The sequence below is a fragment of the Colossoma macropomum genome, unplaced genomic scaffold (genome assembly GCF_904425465.1).
Source record: "Colossoma macropomum unplaced genomic scaffold, Colossoma_macropomum, whole genome shotgun sequence".
In the NCBI taxonomy this organism is placed as follows: Eukaryota; Metazoa; Chordata; class Actinopteri; order Characiformes; family Serrasalmidae; genus Colossoma; species Colossoma macropomum.
Genome location: NW_023494789.1, coordinates 16,940,738 through 16,960,808, shown reverse-complemented (window position 1 = coordinate 16,960,808; position 20,071 = coordinate 16,940,738). Strand labels below are relative to the sequence as shown.

The window sequence follows — 20,071 nt, the reverse complement described above, 5'->3', positions numbered from 1 at the left end:
TTTTAGAAAATATTACAGCACAGTATAGTCTTTCAGTTTACCTCCTTTTGACAATGTGATATATTTTAACTGCAATTTCAATTGAAAATTCAAGCATGTTCATCAGTGCACTGAACCTTAGTTTACTATAAAACATGATAGTTATTCATCATGGAAATACTGAAATTAGTGAATCCAAATACCACAACTCATAAGTGGAAATTACAAATCTCTTGCAACACGGCACATCAAGCTTGTTTGTGTTCTTCTGAATGTAGGAATGTTCTTATTCTCACTGTGCATGTTATTAATTTACACTATCAAGAATACAAATAAAACAGACACTTTGTCAAACAGCATTTTTATTGTCAACTGATAAGTCTCAACTATTAACATTATAGACAGCCTACGCTTAGTGTTAATGCTCCGTCATAAGCACTTCTACGTCATGACACAGCCAGCCTTACCAGTGAAATTTCCATAAAGTCTCTTTCCTTTGCAGCACTCAGCATATTGACCCTTCCAGCGTTGGAGGCTTCAACTGGACTGTAGTATCTGATTGACTCTGGTGCATCTGGAACATTATTCATTTCTTCACGTTAGCAGGTGGACTGGCTATTCTCCAAGCAGCCTGCACTGGTTTCCTGTTTTCAGTGCCTTATCTGCCACTTTTTGGTTTGATTTGACTTGATGGTGAAGGCCGAACGTCTCACTACAGCTTTTCCTTGAAGTAATTAGTCTTGCTATCACAAGGCACCTTCCACATATCTACAGTCAGCGCATTACATTCATAGCACACAGAACGGATTACACTGCCATCAACATCAATCAGCATTTTCAGTTACTGCAAAGTCCCTTGGCTGATCCAAAAGTATTTGGACAGTCACACTTGTCCTCTTTTACTTTTCCAGAAGTTTTGATTTGGGTCCATTTATAATCAAACAGGTCATCAGACACCACTGCAAGTGTCATTTAGGCATTTATCGCGCAGTAATTCCAGCCAATTTTGTAGATGTAGCAGTTCTGGGGCGCCAAAAGTATCTGGACAAATCGGAGTCTTTTTCTTTTAGACAGATGTGCTGTAGCAGGTTCTTCAGCTTTTATGTGTGTGCAGGATGTTCAGCCTTCACAGCATGTTTTTTTTTTTTGATGATCTGTTGGTACGTAGCCACACATGGGCTTACGTGTCATTAACACCACAGCAAGCCTTTATTAAGCTGAAAGAAATATTTAAATAAGGCAAGCCAAAATTAACTGTTTATTCCACCACTAAAAAGAAACCACTGGTGTAGGCAGACGTGTCAAAAGCCACCACTTGCAGGAAACCCCACTCGCAGAACCTCGGACGGCACAAATTACTATTAAAAGCACGGGCAAATCACACAAGAGCAGGAAGGCCTGGTGGCAGTTTGCCTAAAAGAAAATCTCTAGAAGACTGCTCAATGATAAACTGATTAGAGACAGATTAATCTCTCTGACTGATGGAGAAAAAGGAACCACCCATTCAGCGCATCATTTCATTTCTGAAACCTGGCAGATGCAGCGTTCTTGCCCTTCAAACCCGCTCATGTTTTTACTGATGTGATCTGACTGCTAAGCAGCAGGACAGTGTGAAAGAAAACATTAAAATATTCTTTACGGAACGATTTTGTCCAAATACTTTTGGTGACCTGAAACGGAAGCATATATACAGAACATGCTGTCAGTCTGCTCGTTAACCACCATGGGTCAAGTGTTGGAGTAGAGCCAAAATATTAAAAAAGCGAACAAAAACAAGGTCCAAATACTTTTGGAGCTCTCTCTATGTTCTGTGCAAATATGCAACAAATGTGTTGAACATGAGAAATAACAGAGAAATACTCTTATTAAGATTTCACAGAGTCTCTCAGTTGCTTTGTATTTGTCTTTTGTGGTAGGTTTTCAGCACTTGCTTGTTGGGAAGATAAAGAACAGAAGAATTACAGCAAGATGGAGGATATATATGAACGTCCCAGTTTAAGATACTCCTGTAAAATTTGAAAACATGCTCTTTTCAATCATGCTAGAAAACATTGTGATAAAGCAAACCAGGCAACAGAAGAAAAGTCTGTGATATTTTGATACTAAAATCCATTGTTGGAAATCAAGAGCTGGTTACAGTACAGAGAAGATACAGGGCTGTGCACTGTGTAGCATCAAAACGTCTCCCAAAAATGGCAATCATGTCCCTTTCAGCTGAATTGTACACTGTACACTGAGGATATGAAATACATTAGATACATTTCAAGTCATAATGGAAATGAAAAAAACAAAAAAGTCAACATGTACATATATACATGGATGTGGGATCCTTCACAGGTCAACAGAGGTACTGCATGCCATGGTTTAAAATGCTTTGCTCTTGGTGGTGGCTGATATGACACAACTTTTATTTGAGACTCTATACAATGTTCATCTACAGGATAGTGTTCCTTAATCTTTAATATGTTTCCCTCAAAGTGATGGACACCCACGAATGCACTCCATGGGGTTTTGATGGTTCGTTTAAAAAAACAAAACAAAAAAAAAATGATTAAAAAATAAAACCTAGTAGAATGAAGTTTCATCGTAATGCATAAAACACTATCATACAAGTTGCTCCTTCTCTGAAGCTCAAAATAAACTAAGTACCCTCAGATATCAGGGGCTTTTCAGTATTCACTCCAGTCCAGTATGGTCTCAAAGGGCCTGAAGGGGGCCAGACCAACCCCCACCAGAATCCTACAGCAAGTTCCAACATTAACATCTGACTCATTTTGGCAAAAACAAAATGGGTAAGGCAGATGTGAACAAAAATCCCAGTTCATGGTTTGTGAAGATGACTCAGGATTTCTTTAGTTAAGCGCTGTAAATGAGCTGATGGCAGTTTTGGACCTGGATATAAAGATGAGCTCTCAGGTAACGTCCCTTTCCCAGACTTCAAGGGGCAGTCTGTTAACGGTAGTGTTGGTGGTCACACAGTGGTGGTCTTATGGCTGCTGTTAGAGGGCACCGTTAGCCTCAGACCCTCTCCGTCCTCGTCCCCCTCGCTGTCCGAGTCCTCCAGCTGGGGGTGGAGTGTAATGCGTCCCGTTCCTGGGCGGGCACTTAGGTGGGACAGGAGCTTCATTCCTTCTTCGTCTGAAGACTGGCAAGACTCATCGTCCCCGCCGTAGTGGTTGACGATGTGAATCCCATCAAAATTGGTCTGGTTGGGTAAGCCCCTCTGTCCTTTTAAACAGCGAATCTGTAAACAAGGAGCGCAGCAATGACTCAAATGGAAACACATTTCACACCACACAGTCGGCACAAGACAGTGGGCAACAAACATTTTCTTCATGCAAATCATGTAAATATCAGTTTAGTGTTTCTTCGTAAGGTTGAGGGAGATATGAACATAATGCGCATGCACTCCCTCAACAGCACAATGACTTCCCAACATGCACATAAGAGTGATCTTGCCCTGCAAGAGCGTCCACTTTTATTTGGATTAGGAAACCAGGGCAGGTTTACAAGGACAAAGGTGCAGGGAGACTCACTCGAAAGAGGCCCTGAATATTCTGTAATAACTCTCGCTAGGATGAAGCAATCTGAACGAAACAATGTGCTCCTCAGTATATGGAGCTTCGAACAAGCCGGGATTGCATTTAATGCAATCAATTACACATACGTCAAGGTATGTAGTGGATTTTTTTGGATTCAGATTGCTTCATCCTAACGGGAGTTACAACAGAAGGTCCTCTTTTGAGTGAATCTCCCTGTATTTTAAAAGTCTCACTGACTTTGTTGTACCTGAGAATGTGAATTTCATAGTATTAAATCCCTGCATATCACTTTCACACGACCTTGCCTTTCTTTTAAAATCAGCTGCCACAAGCCACCATGTAGAAGATCAGCGGGCCACTCCCTTCATTAAATGCATTAAACCATTTTTCATATATTGTTGCTTTCCTAACAAAACCACGTATCTCCAAAATGGCAACTTTGCAGACAAAAGAGAAAAGACAAAAGTATTCATAACTCTAGAGCATGATAAAAAAATACCAATGGCATCAGTACAAGGGTATTATGGTTCCAAATAGGATGGAGCTGAAGACTTATCTGTGTTTACAGTGACCTCATTTTATAAGACCCTCCGCTACACCACATAACTCTGCCCCATCTCTGCCTGCACAGCTCAGAATTAGTGGGTTCCTCCTGAACAGGTATGCAAATGCAATACATATAAAGTTGAACTGTTTGAATGGCTGACTTTCCATAATGAATTTAAACATAATTTAAAAAATAATTATTAATAATATAATAATATATTAATATTATAATAATATAATAATAATTTAAAAATACCTGTTGCCCTTTACATTGTGTGTAAATTTCTTGAAGAGTGGACCAAAAGGAACGGCATGGCCCAAAACGACTTGGAAAAAAGTCTGGTTCCATTAACTTACATTAAAAGTAAAGTAGGTTTTTTCCTTCTCCTTCTCATTTTGGAGATACGAGGTTTTGTTCTGACAACAGCGATATGCCTCTTCATTACTCAGACAGCCAGGTAAAGTATTGCTTTGAATGAAACATCTTCAGAGAGATTTATGTAATACTTGTCAACAGAATCAAACACCCGTGCAGGTAACAAAGCTAATCAGATGAGGCTAAAAGTGGCTTCTTATTCAAACTTTCCATGCCAGCTAAACTGCTGCTGTGGAGGCGATATTTGTCAGGTAGTCATGGTTCACTGAAAACTTGTGGGAGCTCATTACAAAGAAAAACAGCAACGACTCTCAATGGCTATGTTTGAGTAGCAAATCGGCATGAACTGAATGCCAAGTGTTTACAAGCTTGTAACTTCACAATCCCCCCAGGACAAAACAGACACGGGAGTTTGATGCTTACTCTGGCCAAATGGCGCTGCTGTACAAAGAAGAATACTTTGTTAGGGGACAGCAGTACTATTAAAGTTCTCCCCCAATGCTTACATCTTATATCTAGCTCATTTCCTGAAAGCAAGCAAAACCACCCAGAGCTAAACTAGCCAGTACCCACTGTAATCACTGTTATTAACATCTTGTGAAATTGTTGTATTATCTATGAAAAATGGCAGTAAATGTGCTGTATTGAGATGTGGGCTATATAGAGCAATTTGATGTCCTCTCAAGCGATATTAACATAATGTCACATATTTATCATCTATATCTAAATGTAGATATTTAGGTACAGATGATGAAGATAGATATCTAACTGCTAGAGTAACTGTGCATCTTTAGTTTTGGCCCATGCACCTTTAGTGTAAGATTGTATCACTTATATTGGTCCATTCTTATTGGTCCATTCATAAATAAAGAGCAGCTAGTGTTCAAACAAAAACATGGAAAAAAAATTTGGAGAAACACAGCTTTGATATGAAACTGATATTTTTCCACTTTGCATACTGAACAAAGGTATAAATGCAACACTTTCGGTTTTGCTCTCATTTTGCAGCAGTTTGATTAAGAAGATCCTTAAAAAGATCCAGAATTTTCTTCTAAAAATGTACTGCTACTAATTTTTCTAGTAAAAGTGTATACAAGTGTATAGGTTTTCAATTGGTGACTCGATAAGACTGAATATGGAAACAGCTTTCACATATACATGCATATATATTAATACACAGCACCACACGTAATGTTGTTCTAATGGTCAGTTTTGCCGGTAATTGAGACTTTTATTCAAATTTCTTAGAAACAAATTAAGATAATTTGAAATCCTCTTTATTAGCTTGGACATTCAGGAGATTTATTTACAAAATACTTCTAAATATTAAGGTAAGGTATAATAACACTTAGCTGTGTCAGTACCAGTATGAGGAACCCAGGTGTTAGACTTGCCTCTGATCTAAATGACTTGTAAACACCACCAAAACTGCTTGCTTTCATCTGCGGGACACTACAAATTAGACCACTGCTCATACTGCAAGAAGCTGATTTGTTCTCTTTCAGATAACGGTAAAACATTTAATGGGACTAGACAAAGTTGTGGCCAAAATGTGACTGGTTAAAAATGTTAAGTCACTTAACATTTTTTAAAAGCAGTTCAAACTACATTCCTGCTTTTCAACACAATGTTAATGATCATTCTTAGTGTCTTCATTTTCATGTTAAATGACTGTGTGTATAAAATGCTTATGTGCAATCTATCCACACAAGTGAGTACAAGGACAATGACTATCTTTCAGCCTGTCATTACTGCCAAGTTAGCTAATGGGATTTTGCATGATTCAAATTCTTACACTGTAAGTCAGTGGGACTTTTTAAGTACAATCACTTTAATCTTTGCCTTTTAACCCCATTCACACTATGAATTTCACCATAAAATCATGACTGTTTTATGTCTGGTGTAATCAGAAAGAGGTTTAGAGAAAGGATTGGAATCTTACTATAGTTGGTTAGATTACGTAACTGGTTAAACTCAGGTTTAAACTGGTGAAGGGTTACATTGTCATGTAACGTGAAAAGGGCTTTTTGAATTGAGCACTGTGGCTCTACCATCCTGCTAATAAAGTACTTCTCGGGCATTAAAAATATTCACAATACTATCACTACTACTACTACGACTAATACTATGTTATCTGCCTAACAGGCCCTACGCTTTTCTCTTCTCTCCACTCAGCAGACAATCTAAAACAATTCATACATGTGCAGTTAAAAGACAAAAATAAAAATAAAATAAAATAGGGGAACATTTGCTGTATTTAAAATTAAAAAAGTACAAGGTTCAGAGTACATCAAAAAGTTACCAGACACATGCACATCCAAGAAAAAAATTAAATAAAATACAGGCAAACATACACTGATACCGAGGGGAAACATGGGTTTGAATACTTTTGCTGTGGGGAGTAATTGACAGATGCTTAAAATCACACACACACACACACTTACCTGGAACACACTGCCTCACCAAGACAGACATGTGGGAAGAGAGGTATTCATGGGTATTTCAAAGCAACCGCAACACACAAACGTCTCATGTGCAACCTCACATGCTCATTAACATCTAAACTGCACAGTCCATCATTGAATAACCACAATAAGAACTGGATACTGATGTGATAAATGGAAAAATAGGTGTACTGCGAGAAAGAGAGAAAGACAGAGAGAGACAGACTAAGAAAGGGGCAGACAGAGAGAGCGAGAGAGAAAGAAAGAGTGAGAGAGAGAAGATGAATAAGCCGGAAACCAGCAGCAAAACACAAGAGGCCTCGCGTTTGACAGCTTATATCTTGGTGGTGTTGAGAGATTAGTAGGTGTATGGTTTCACTCAGTGCAAATATGGTTGATAGGAAACCTCGCGCTCTTTAGCAACTACGTGATTTAAATAGCAACCAGCAACCTGCAGCAGCAGAAAGCTTTTTGACCCCTTCATAACTTGCACTGAGACTGCCATCCTCCTGTGTTCAGAATCTCAGTTCAACACCTACTGGAAACTTACCAACAAAAAAAAAGTGCAGTACTGTGTAAAAGTCCATTAAGTACAAGTTCCTCATTTTTAGCTTTAGGAAAAAAGCAGAAAACATATTTAATAGAAAACTACACAGAAGCACACACAACTACACATAACATTTTTCAGCCTTTAGGTGTCCACTCTTTGCCTTTATTACAGCTTCCATTCTTTTTAGGAGACGTGCTTTCAGTTTTTTAAAGCAATCTGCAGGGATATTTCTCACACCTCCAAATTTCAGTCTTAGAAGCTGGTTGCATTTTCTGCTTCTCACGACCCCAATCATGAATTAAGACTCATCAGTCCATAAAACCTCAGTCCACAGCTCAGTTGTCCAGTTTCAGTGTTCTAGTACAAATGTTTTTCGCCCATTTTCTTTTCTCAGTAGGGGCTTCTTGACAGCAACATGTCTCTTCAGAATCATTCAGCACTTCAGCAGAATTCAACAGCACTGAGTTCTCACAGTGGAAGGATGGACAGAAACACCTGTGGTTAGATCTGAAGCAAGATCGGAGCTTGATTTTCTCCTCTCTCTCAAAGATGAAAGCTTGAAGTGCTGTTTATCTGATGGTGACAGTTTTGGTGGCCTACTAGGTCTTGCACGGTTGTTTGGAGTCCCATTTTCTTTTAACCATTTTTGAACTCCAGTTTTTAGGGCATGTTTTTGACATACCTCTTCCTTGTACAAGTGGATTATCAAATATCCTCAGAAATATCTTCTGAAAAATTTAGAACTAGACATGGCTGTTTTGCCTAGAAATAATATACTTTTGCACAGTACTGTAAATTAAACAATACTGTCACATTCTCACCAAGCAATGACTGGCTGCTCATCACACAGGAACACAAAAATAAGATATGAAATACTTGAAATATAGACCTGACTGTCAACCAGGGATGTCATACAGCAACAGAACAAATATAAAAGATATAACTTTTAAGATAAACATACTGTGTGGTAGCAAAGCACTTTTTGTGTCACTTTAAAAAAAAAAAATTGACTTAACAGAGTATCCTGAATGTGTAGCCACATAAATCAGTCCTTCCCCTTCACCCATTTCGCTACTTTCCCATAAAGGCACACACTTAATCCTGCTACCTGTATCAAATATATGGCATATAATTAAGGCTATCATGATTACACAATTGCAATTATTTAGACAATTTTAAAAAATGGATTGAAATTTACATTTTGTTGAATTTATGGTATGCCAGTCGCTGTTGACGTACTGCGCTTTAAAGAGTGTTCAGATATGCTGTTAATCAGATGAGGAAGCAGAAGAGTCTTACAGGATTTCTGCTTACCTAGGCAGCAGTGATGATATGGAAGTATGTTCAAAGTGTAAATCCTTTTAAACCTCTGTTCAGTGATGTAATTTCAAAGGTAATTTAGCTAGTTTAATGTTACTGAATACAGAGCAAAGTTCATACCGTAATGCGTGAAATAACATCAGTAGACGTACAGAAATCTCATTCAGTATTGATGACTCTGTGTCCATTTATAGGAAAATTTCATAACCTATGTAAATCAGTTAAACTGGTTAACGTTAACTAGCCTGTTATCTCCATGTTTTTCATTTACCAGCTAGCCTTGTCCTTCAGATGTACTGACCAGACGAGTGAGTGACAACAGGCTGAACTTCCTCATGCTGTGCGTTGTTCAGAGCAAATAACGGGCAAACAATTTAACTTCAATTTTGCTGTTTCTCTTTGCATAAACTTTAGTCGTCCCCTATTCTCTCTTGCTACAGGCTTGTGAAAGAATGGGGATAGTTCTTAGGCTAAGTGTGGAACCTTTAGCTACCTGTGTATGACATGGTAACTTCTGCCGTTATAGCCTGGCAGGTCACCATCTAGTAGGCTAATCATTAGGAAGTGATGTTTAACATGATTAGCTGTAGTTAGTATATTTCATATCCTTGTTTATCTCTAGGAATTCTTATTTCATTACATATTTTAACATAAATACAACACCTATAACAATATAAATGCCCATGTTCCCTTCAGCCCTGTGCTCAACACTCTTTGTTAATCTTTAAAGATGTGGGGATCACATTTAAACTAAAACTGTTGTAATTTTGGTTTTATAATAATAACAACAACATTTTGTTTAAAATACTGATAAGGCTAACTCTGAAAAGTGTAAGGAATGCACAACAGTGGTCCAGAATTCTGCTGGGGTCTAAAGGGTTAAAAAACTCAACTGTTTGAAAAATCGTCAAAATAACCACCAGATTACTCGATAGTGACAGCCTACACTCCACAGATTGTGTGAATTCTTTTGCTGGAGGTGTCAGCTTTTAATCAAGTCAAAGAACCAGAGAGTGAAAATATGACGAACAACGTTGGCTGAGTTGTTTAATCCTCCTTGAAAAGGAAGAAACTTAACACGTTTTTGAATAGTGCTTCACTTTCTAACCCCCTCACCACAAGCATTTAAATCAGCCATGCTGGCTAAGGCATCTAAGCCACAAAAGTGTACCGATGCTGAAACTGGATTGGACATGAAGAGGAAACAAGCAGCTTTCTGGGGTAAAGCTGCCTCACTGCACTCTGTTGATAGGGACTTGGGAGGAACCATGTGAATGATTTAGTGCACTGCAGTTTAACCGCAAGCCACCAAGCTTTTGTTTTTCAAGAAGAAGGTAAAAATCTGAATATCCTCCCCTCTCCAATGTAAATCAATGAAGTAGTTTCTGTTTTCTGTTCTCAGTTAAGCTTTCTCGCATCCAACAGGGTTCTACACTTTTGCTTTACGTGCATTTTCCTCATATTGTTCAGCTAGAGTATCTGAAAAACCTCAAAAACATACATTTATGTGTATCGTGAAAGTAACTTTGCAGACAAATCTGTGACCGCTCAGCTGTCTTAACAAGACATCAAACATGGTGCAACAGCGTGGAAGGAAAACAGTCAAGTTTGGAGTCATGCCTTTACACATGACACTTGTTTGCCACTTAAGAGCTTAAAAACAATGTTTCTAGGGGTGGACAAAAAATAAAAAGAAACGCCAATATGCCAACTCATGTTCTGCACCTTTGTTTTGTGTTTGTCAGTAATTAATAATCAGGTTTACAATTAATTCATCACTGAATAGACTATTTAACAGTGTACGAGCTTATAATCAAGCTACTATCAAAAGAAACTATTCTGGAGTATAAAACTTCACCAAACCTAATTTGATATGAACTGTTATAACGACATAAACAACAACAGTGACGTTACAGAAATCTTTAAATCACTCACTGAAAGTTTTACTGTTCTTTAAATATCCTGACCAATCATAGATGTTCTATGAGTGTTGGGGTGTATCAAGCATTTACGTGACCGAACAAATATGAATCATTTTGGTCAAAAATAATGCAGGCGAAGGGTTCACTAATGTTTTTCCAATATGCAGTCCTGTGCAAAAGTTTGGGTACTCCTGGTCAAATGACATTTTACTGAAAAGAAAAAAAAAGTTGACACATCCCCTACAGACAACACATCTGCCTATTTTTATGCACAATTACTGTTAATTTCCTGAAAACGTGGCCTGGAAATCATGCACTAAAATTAGCAAAAAAAAGTACCATATTTAAAGCTGCACTATGTACAATTTTCACATCACTGAGTCAGGAAGGAAAAAAACATGGTGTCTGTGCAGGGACTCACTCTGTAAAGCCTGGAATAGTAATTTAAATGTCTGAGATATCTGGTTGAATTTTGTGCGAGGTTTTTGGGGCACGTTGTACGCCTTTACGTAGTAACACCACAAACACAGGCTCAAAAAGAAGGTCTGGCTTGATATTTAGGTCAAATGCAAAATCAACATCACACCGATGAAGATAAGATGACGATAGCAGACAATTCACTCACATCCTCAGAAGACACGTCTTTTACCAAGTTTTGACTGAGTTCTTTTTGAATACTCTTTTGACGCGCTCGCGATTTTCAGATTCATTCTCTTAGGGGTCCCAAGTACAACATAACACAATGTTCTTCTGCACAATACATGTTGCAACCATAGAAGTCTCCAAATCTCAGAAACTTACATAGTGTAGCTTTAAGTGAGTTCTTTGCAGAGGATATATTAACTTATTTTTTACTTAGAAAATCAACAAAACATATAATTTGATACAGAGTATTTACACTTTTGCATATGACTTTACCAGAAAGTACATCACAATTCCAATGTTAGCAATATGGTTTCTGTCTAAATTATTCAGCTCTTGCTAGAATACTGAATTCCTGCCTTAATTCCCTTTTAAAACATACGTCTTCCTTTGATAATTAGCTCTAGTTAGGAATTCCTTTTTGTCTTTCAAATATTGCAATATTTCAATCACAAAAGATAAAATGCTGCGAATAAGTCCTTATATCCTTTAGCCAAAACACTAAGGTTTTATAACAATAATACAAAAAAACAATATATGAAGTTCCAGGCCAACTGCCCATTCCTTCACCATTACTCTTATGTCAGTACTGTTCATATAGATCCCTATGAACACTGTCTTTGAACTCCCTAAAGTCAACAGCAGATTTTATTCAGGAACAGTTGTAATCTGCTTGGAGATGCCTAACACATTGCTAAAGTGATGGAGGTAATATGTGGAAGTCCAAACTAGAACCTCTTCTTTTCTCTTTGATTATGTCACTACTAAAGCTGCAGTATGAATATGCTAAAGCTCAAAATATAAAAAACCCAATTTTCAAAACCACTACAGGTCAAAGTAGCTTGGAGGGATATTGCTTTCATGTGTGAGTCTAGGTTTTCGTCCTTGCGCATGAGTGATGGTAAACTCTTCAATAAAAACAACTCAAAAACAGCTAAAGGTCCTGACCTCAAGAGAAGGAAGGAAGCAAAGCTGTCATAATAAATGCTTTGTACAGTCATTTCCACTCGTAAATGGTGATACATACAGTAAACCTGACCTGTGTGAACCTAACTTTGCCCTAGGCTTATTATTTAGTAACAGATGTGAATTATTTGGTAACCACAACGAAACTGTCACCGGTAAAAACAGCTAATTCTTCCTAAATGCTCAACACTTTTTCCAGACTCAACCACGTAATGAATATTTACTCTCTTTTTGAAACAAATTTTAATAAAAACTATCTTCCTACAGGATGATTAAGCCTTTCATGTCAAAGTTAAAACAGATCTCAGCAAAGTAATTTACATTAATTACAAATATGAAACACACTGCACAAGTATTTACACTTGTCAAGTCAGTATTTAGTGGACGTACCTTTGGCAGCAATCACAGCCTCGAGGCTGTGATAATAGGCCTCTATCAGCTTTGAACATTAGGACACTGCATTTTTTCCCCATTCCTTTTCGCAAAACTGCTGTTCTGTCAGTTTGCATGAGGATCATGAGTGAACAGCCTTTTTCAAGTCCAGCCACGAATTCTCTACTGGATTGAGATCTGGACTCTGACTCGGCCACTCTAGCATCTTCTTTCAGCCATTCCTGTGCAGCTTTGGTTATATGCTTAGGGTGATTGTCCTGCAGGAAAAAGAAAAATCTTCTTCCAAGGCTCATGTTTCTTGCATGAGGTTTCCTTGTATTTAGCTGCATTTATTCTACCCTATACCTTCACTTCACAAGCATCTTAAGAAGCATCCCCACAACAAGATGCTGCCACCAGCATGCTTCTTGGTGAAGATGGGCAAAAAAAAACTAAATTTTGGTTTCATCAGACCACAGAACTTTATTCCAGCTGAATTCAGAGTCTTTTATGTACCTTCTGGCAAACTGTAGCTGAGAGGTCATACAAGTTTTAACACTGGCTTTCTTTTTGCCACATTCCTATAAAGTTGCAGCTGTTGTATGTATAGTTTTTTTTGGAGCTGCCGCACGTCTCTTAGCAGCCTCCCTCACAAGTCTTCTCCTTGCATGGTCTCTCAGTTTGTGTGAATGGCCAGTTTTTGGCAGATTTGGCAGATACTCTATCAATTTTTAAATTATTGATTTAACAGTACTCCAAGGGACATTCAGTGACTTGGAAATGTTCTTGTGCTTTTCAATCACCTTGTAACAGAGTTACTTGGAGCGTTCTTTTCTCTTCATGGTGTAGGTTATGCAACAACACTGACTCATTAGAAGTTGACCTTCCAGATACAGATGTATTTATACTACAATTACTTGGAACAACATGACTGCACACAGGCCATCTCTATTTAACTATTTACATGACTTTTAACACCAACTGGCTGCACCAGCGATGACTTACGAGACTGATATTTAAGTGGGTGAGTACTTTTGCAAGGAGGTACTTTATTCGGTACTTTGAGGTTCGGTGTTTATATTTGTAATTAATTTGAATCACTGTTGCAGAGATCTGTTTTCATGTTGAATAAAAGAATCTGTTTCTGCTGATCAGTGTAAGAAGTGACAATAAAACATGAAAACCCCTAAGGGGGTGAATATTTTTATAGGCACTGACGTTCCTGACCAATTGGGTTTAAGGGGTAACATCTTTAAATACCTGCATCAAGTTAAACGTCACGTTAAATCAAACATCAAGACTGAAATAATTACCGTAATAGTTCATATGCCCACCTTGTAGAAAATGCTACAAGCAAACCTTTGAAATGGAGAGCAAGAGGGGTGTGTACGGGCAAATTTAACTGCCTTAGCGCAGGAAACAGCATTTTACAGGGCGTAGTTAACACTTCTAAACAACACTGCTAAATGAACTCCCAAATCTGTTCAAAGTGCTCACAAAGCCTCTGAAAAAATAAAAGCAAAAACCACACAAGAGGCTAGAAGATCAAAAACGTACATATACAGTTGGTGCAAAAAAAAATGACAGTGGCTTGGGTAAAACAGGTAAAACATCATAGACCTCACAGTGGCTTTGGCACCAAAATAGAGCACGCCTGTTTTGCACATTAGTACATTTGGTTCACTGCCGTTATAAAGGGTGTTCCCTTCGATAAAGAAATAGATGTATTTAAAACTTTTGTAGCGACTGTGAAGAGAGATACTGCATGAACACACACACGGGCACCTCACCTCATGCTTGAGCTCTGCTATCTGGTCTTTGAGGTCACGGATGTACTGGCTGGAGTCTGTGTTGTTCAGCTGCCCCTGTACTCTCCCTTCTTCTTTCTGAAAAGAGAGAAAAACAAACAGGGATTCAATCAGTGTATAAATAAAGACTATTAATGCATAGAGCATGTGCTGAATCCCAAATGGCTCCTTTTTGGTGAATTACTTTACCGTAGAAGTTCTTATTTCATAACAAATAAGGTGCACTATAGAGAGAGTATAGGGCCACGTAAGATTCACCCAAAAGTTCATACTCCAGTTGATTGAAGTTAAACAGTGAGACTCTTAACAGAACAACCACTTGCCTTTATTGCTTATATGCAACAGCACCAGGATTTCTGCATTAAGGATAGTTGTCTTTAAAGACTCTTATGAGGAACTGATCTAGTTAAGCATCACACAGTCAGATGATATCACACTGATGCAAGTTTAAAATGGCCTTAGCAGCTTGAGACAACTGGAACTCTGCTGCACAGATGAAAACCCAAACTGTTTTGAAATGTAAAGCCAATGCATTCATCTTAATTCTGCTGACAACTGTACTGCACTGTGGATGTATATTGTTGGCTATATAACTGCTAAGTGGTCACTGACATTGGAAAAAAAAAAATATAAAAAATTGTAGTAACTGCTTTAATACAATTGCAATGATAAATGTATACCTTATTAATTGAACTGTTAAACTAAACGGCAAAATTATTTGACAGGTGATCATTTGACCTCAAATGTTCCTCTACAGGGCTGTTAGTGGAGGGCCACCTTCTGATTTTTAGCTTAAAAAATTCAGATTACAGTATGCTGCCCTCACTTTTCCTCAACTTTCCTCTCTAAAGTGAAATCTGTGGTGAAGTCAGGTGGGAGTGGAGAAGCTGAAGCTGCTGAGTGGAAGAGCACTAAGTGTTGCTAACATTGAAGCTCAACTAGAATAGCTTTACCCCAGAGTGTCTGACTATGCCATGGCAGTTTACAACAGATTGAGTGAGTGCTAATTTGTGCAGCATGTTTTCTTCGTTGCTCCTAATGCCTTGGGGAGACGCCTAGCTGCGGTGTTAAACCGACGCACACAGAAGCTGCACATGTGGTGTTTACCTTCAACACATCTGCTTAAGCAGGAGTCAAAACACACACAAACTCACAAACAAACTGAAAGCCTGTGAGACCCCGTCACCCATCCAGCATCAATTCTGCAAGCCATAGAGAATTGGCAGGGGGGAGAGAAATAAGAAAAAAAAGGGGGAAGAGGAACGCTGAAGGGGTGGGGTGCCGAGGTAAAGAGGTGAGATCTTGTAGATCTACACAGACACACACAGACACACACAGACACACACAGACACACACAAACCCAGCAGTAGGGAAGGGTGTTTTCAATTCCTGTGGTCTGCAGTTAGGGCAGGGCTTGCAGGCCTCTGATAGGCCTGGAAGGACCTGAAGCAGCAGCATTCTTCCAGGAATCTGTGTTTTTTCTTGAGGTTTTCACCCCCCACCCTCAGGTGCCAGTGATAAGGCAGAGGCAGTTAGCAGACTTCCTTACGCTCAGCTGCACAAAGCCAGCAGGTGGCAGGCTGTGGCCAGGGATGTCAAACGGCTCTAACTAATGGCTTCCTCACTTAGGCACCCCCAAAACACAACTCTTAAGGTCGCTGCTGAAGGCCCATAAAGCTCAATAAATAAATACATAAATAAACAAACAAATGAAAGGGTTTTTTCCCCCCCAAATGACTCATGTCAGCAGGCCTTAGAGGCATGAAGGATTCTTGATGAGATTTTTGTGTCCAATAATGACCGCAATATTAAATTTTAAAGGGCTACAAATTCTGTGAATTTGGCTGATATAATTTAATGTTCATGTTACAGATTGTTTTCATACTCCAAAACTTTTGATTTATTAGTGCTTTACTAACTGACATGACTGCCTCTTAAGTGTAAAGTAAGTCTCACAGTCTTATATAGTTAATATTGAAGCCCGACAGGTAAGGCTTTGCAGTTTTCTGTTAATTACTTATCAAAAAAGTTGCTAATTTATGGCATATTCCACATATTCAAAGGTCATCCACTGTTATAGGCCAACTGACATATCAGTTGCAATCTCTAGTCTTTGATTTCCCATGTCTAGCTTGAACATGCTTTTCTTATTTCAGCACTCAAGTAATTTGTTAGCTGTTCCCAAAGGCAAATACCATATTACCACTTATTTAAAAAGTTTGAATGGCACTCAAATGAATGGTTCTTAATGACCAAAAGTCAGTAGTTTCAAATTCTGGTCCTGGTGCTCTGCATAATGAAGCATTTTCTTGGTTTAACACACTCAGTTAAGCTCAGGAATAGCTTAATCAGCTGATAGGGCTGGGCTTTGAAAATCAATACTTTTATGGTGCTGACTGAACTACTTAAATACTATGTAATAAATAAGTAATGAAATAAGTAATTAAAAATTTCACATCATTCAGTATCAAAATTCCTGACATAAGCAACTGCTCTGTGTCAGTAATGCAATAATGATGCCTGTTCGAAAATGTAGCCTGCCAACTGGCTTTCTAAATTACATTACATATCGCTTCATGATTAGTCTGCATCAGTTAATAACCCCACTTCTTGCACGTAACAGCCATGTCTGGTTTAAGATACATTCAATTTCAGTCTGTAATTTAAAATAAAGTGTCATTAAAAGTATTGTTCAGGAATCATTATCAAAGTCAAGGTTCTGAAATTGGTAACAGTATAAAAAAAATTACAAAAATTTGACGCATCCATTTTCAGGAGCAGGGACGGCACTAAAACGTTCAGGGCAAGGGTGCTCTAGGACTAGGATTATGAAGTAGTGACATAAGTCAGCTTAATCATTTTGCCAACTAAAACGCTATATGCTGTCAAAGAGCATGCTAGAGCAGAAAATCATGTCAGAAAAATGCATTAACAGTAATTCAAACTCATGCAAGATTTGGTCAGTGAAAGAATCTCTAAACAGCAGGTGTTTATGAGGAAGAATGATGCTGTGTAACTGAGAAAATTGAGTAACTAAGGCACAATAAACAAGCATCACTGTTTATGCAGCAACCTCTTACAACCTGAAGCAGAATAGCATGTTACAGAAAGCAGAGCAGAACAGAGCTGGAATAAGTCTTCTTTTTCATATGCAGCCTCGGCAATGACCTCATTCTCTTTTGCTATTTTGAGTGCAACAAAAAGCATGTCTATTATATGATGGAATGCTGAAGAAAAATGAACTCTGTGCACAACTCAGGACATGCTTATCTTTGCATATATCAAAATGCAGCAGAAACCAACCCTGGTGCTTATCTGACCAGTATTTAGACGGGGAAAATCCTGTGTGAAGTATTATTGTTCTGGGTATCCCCGTTGGCATAGCAACAGACAAAACCTTTAGGTGTCGTAGCAATTTGGTAGTATATGTGTATATGCTTGGCATAAGAATGCAAGAAGTGCAAAGTACAAGTTCTTTCTTCTAGAAAACGTGCAGAGGTGATAAGTCCAAGACCGCTTCCGTCAGCCCATCCTCACCTCAAGTTCCATCCACTCTATATTTGGTGGTGCAGCTAAGTGTGCAGCTAAATCTCTGTCTTATGTTTCACCTTGTGCATGCAAAGCAGCAAAGCAAAAAGTCAGCTTTGATTCCAGCTCAGTAAGTATCTGAACATGATAGGAAGTGGTTTCGCATATGGTAATGAAGATAGCTGAGCTGTGGTCTCTGAACGGTCATGCAAGCAGCAACTTTACCCTAGAGCAAGAGAGGTGCAAAAAAAAAACCAAACAAAAAAGTGCCGTTTTCGGTCAGCAGAGTGACGCCAAAGTGAGATGGCTAGGTGTTAAACATTGTTAGCAACGGGTCTGTGGACCTGTGCTCTGTTGTGCAGTAAGGAAAACATTTGTGTGTCACTGGGCAGGAACAGTCCGTGTATTAAACAAAACCAGTGCAGATAGCACTGGGGTGCTAGTGTCAGACAAACCTGTAGGTTTACTCTGAAGTGGATCTTTCCAGACAAAATGAAACCTCTCTAAAGTGACTCATATCACCTTGGTACAGACGAGTGAAGCTCATATCACTTTGTAGTATTTTCCAGCAGTGGGACATGTGGCCTAAGTGTGGGTGAAAAGGGAAGTGAATGAGCCTCTGACATATTGTGGCTTTATGGCTTGAAGCCTGTACTGGGTTAGAATGTGGGCCCTTCAATGAAACTTACATTGAAATGATTATATTTACTCAATCTTTTGCTATGTGCTTCCTTTTAATGACCACTGAGCACAGACAGCTGATTATCTGGTGTGTTCTATGGGCGCAGAGCAAAGTTCAACTGATCTTTCATAGACGGAGCACAAGCACAGCAAGGCACTTGACCAGTTTCTCGCTCTTTGCATTTCGATTCATGTACGCTGCACCAGGCCTTTTAGCAGATTTACCAGCTTTGGTAAACCATGGTCTTATCTCCACAACCATGAGAACATAGAAAACTGTGGCTAACCAAAACCACAGAGCCACAGCGCAGTTCTGCAACAGGATGGCATACCATCAGCAAAGCCTGCCTTGCAGCAAACACAGATATTTTCAAGGAATCAAAACAAGCAATTCTCACTCACTCAAAAAATGGCAGTGTGTCTGTAGACGCGGGTGCACATGACGTGAAACGCTTTATCTGACACGGTCACATTTCAGAGAAATATTCTTAGACAAACATCACAGTTGTGCAAGAAATGGATTTAATTTTGACTAATTCTGATACTACGCATAGCCAGTACAAATGCACACACCATGCTGCCACATCATAACGACAGACTGGAGTGTAAAATTAAGAAAACCTTTGCCATCATTTATCTCCCTCAGGAAGGAAAATCTCACATCTCAGGGCACTGAAGGTGCTTACAAGAGACAGATTTCAGAGTTAATCATTAAATCACTTTATTCTTCCTGCACGGGAAACGTAAGGTTTGCTTTCAGCATTTCCTCCAAACTGACGTACATGCCAGTACTGCGTCTCAGTCAGCTTTCTACATCTTACCACATCAATCTCCCCCCAAAATCAAATCTGACACAAATCATTCCAGTTCTGACATGTATGCGGGGATGCTAGAAACAAGTCAAAACTTACTGTGTGTGGCCACAATGTGAAAAAAACAGATGTGAAATAAGAGGCTCCTTAATGCTAACCAATGAACCCACAATGAGGTCAGTAAAATCATATGGCCCTCATTCACCCGAAACATCTTCCATACTCAGCATAAGGTTTAAACAGGAAAGATTATGTTAGGATTTTTTCATGGCACTAATTTAAAAATGACCAGAAGAGGGTCATGACCATTATATGGTGCTGCACAAATTTCAGGACTTTTCAGAACAAAAAAAATAAAAAAACATGACCAAAGGTTAAGTACTCCAGTATTGAGTACCCACAGCAAGCCTAATTTAACATTTAAAATGCCATTAGTGCCATTAAGTCACTGCCTGCTTGCAAAAACCAAGACCATCGTGTAAAAAAGCAAGCTGTATTGCCTGTATTGTAAATGCAAGGTTACAAAAGGCTGCCAGGCAGCACGTGCTTAACAGTTAACATCATGTATTACCATACTGTAAAA

The 20,071-nt window shown here is 38.7% G+C and overlaps 1 protein-coding gene across 6 annotated transcripts in view; it reads right to left on the bottom strand.

Annotated features, from left to right (window-relative positions):
- Positions 1–324: 324 nt before the first annotated feature.
- The window catches only part of evi5b (ecotropic viral integration site 5b), a 72,796-nt gene continuing 53,049 nt past the window's right edge, over positions 325–20,071 (bottom strand). For 5 of the 6 annotated variants that reach the window (XM_036570331.1, XM_036570333.1, XM_036570334.1 and 2 more), the window contains 2 exons: positions 14,450–14,545; positions 2,951–3,223 (listed from right to left, as the gene is read on the bottom strand). In XM_036570331.1, coding sequence (XP_036426224.1) covers positions 2,951–3,223; positions 14,450–14,545 — 369 coding nt within the window. Of the gene's footprint in view, positions 3,224–14,449; positions 14,546–20,071 lie in introns of all 6 variants that reach the window. The other variant, XM_036570330.1, reaches the window with a different exon arrangement.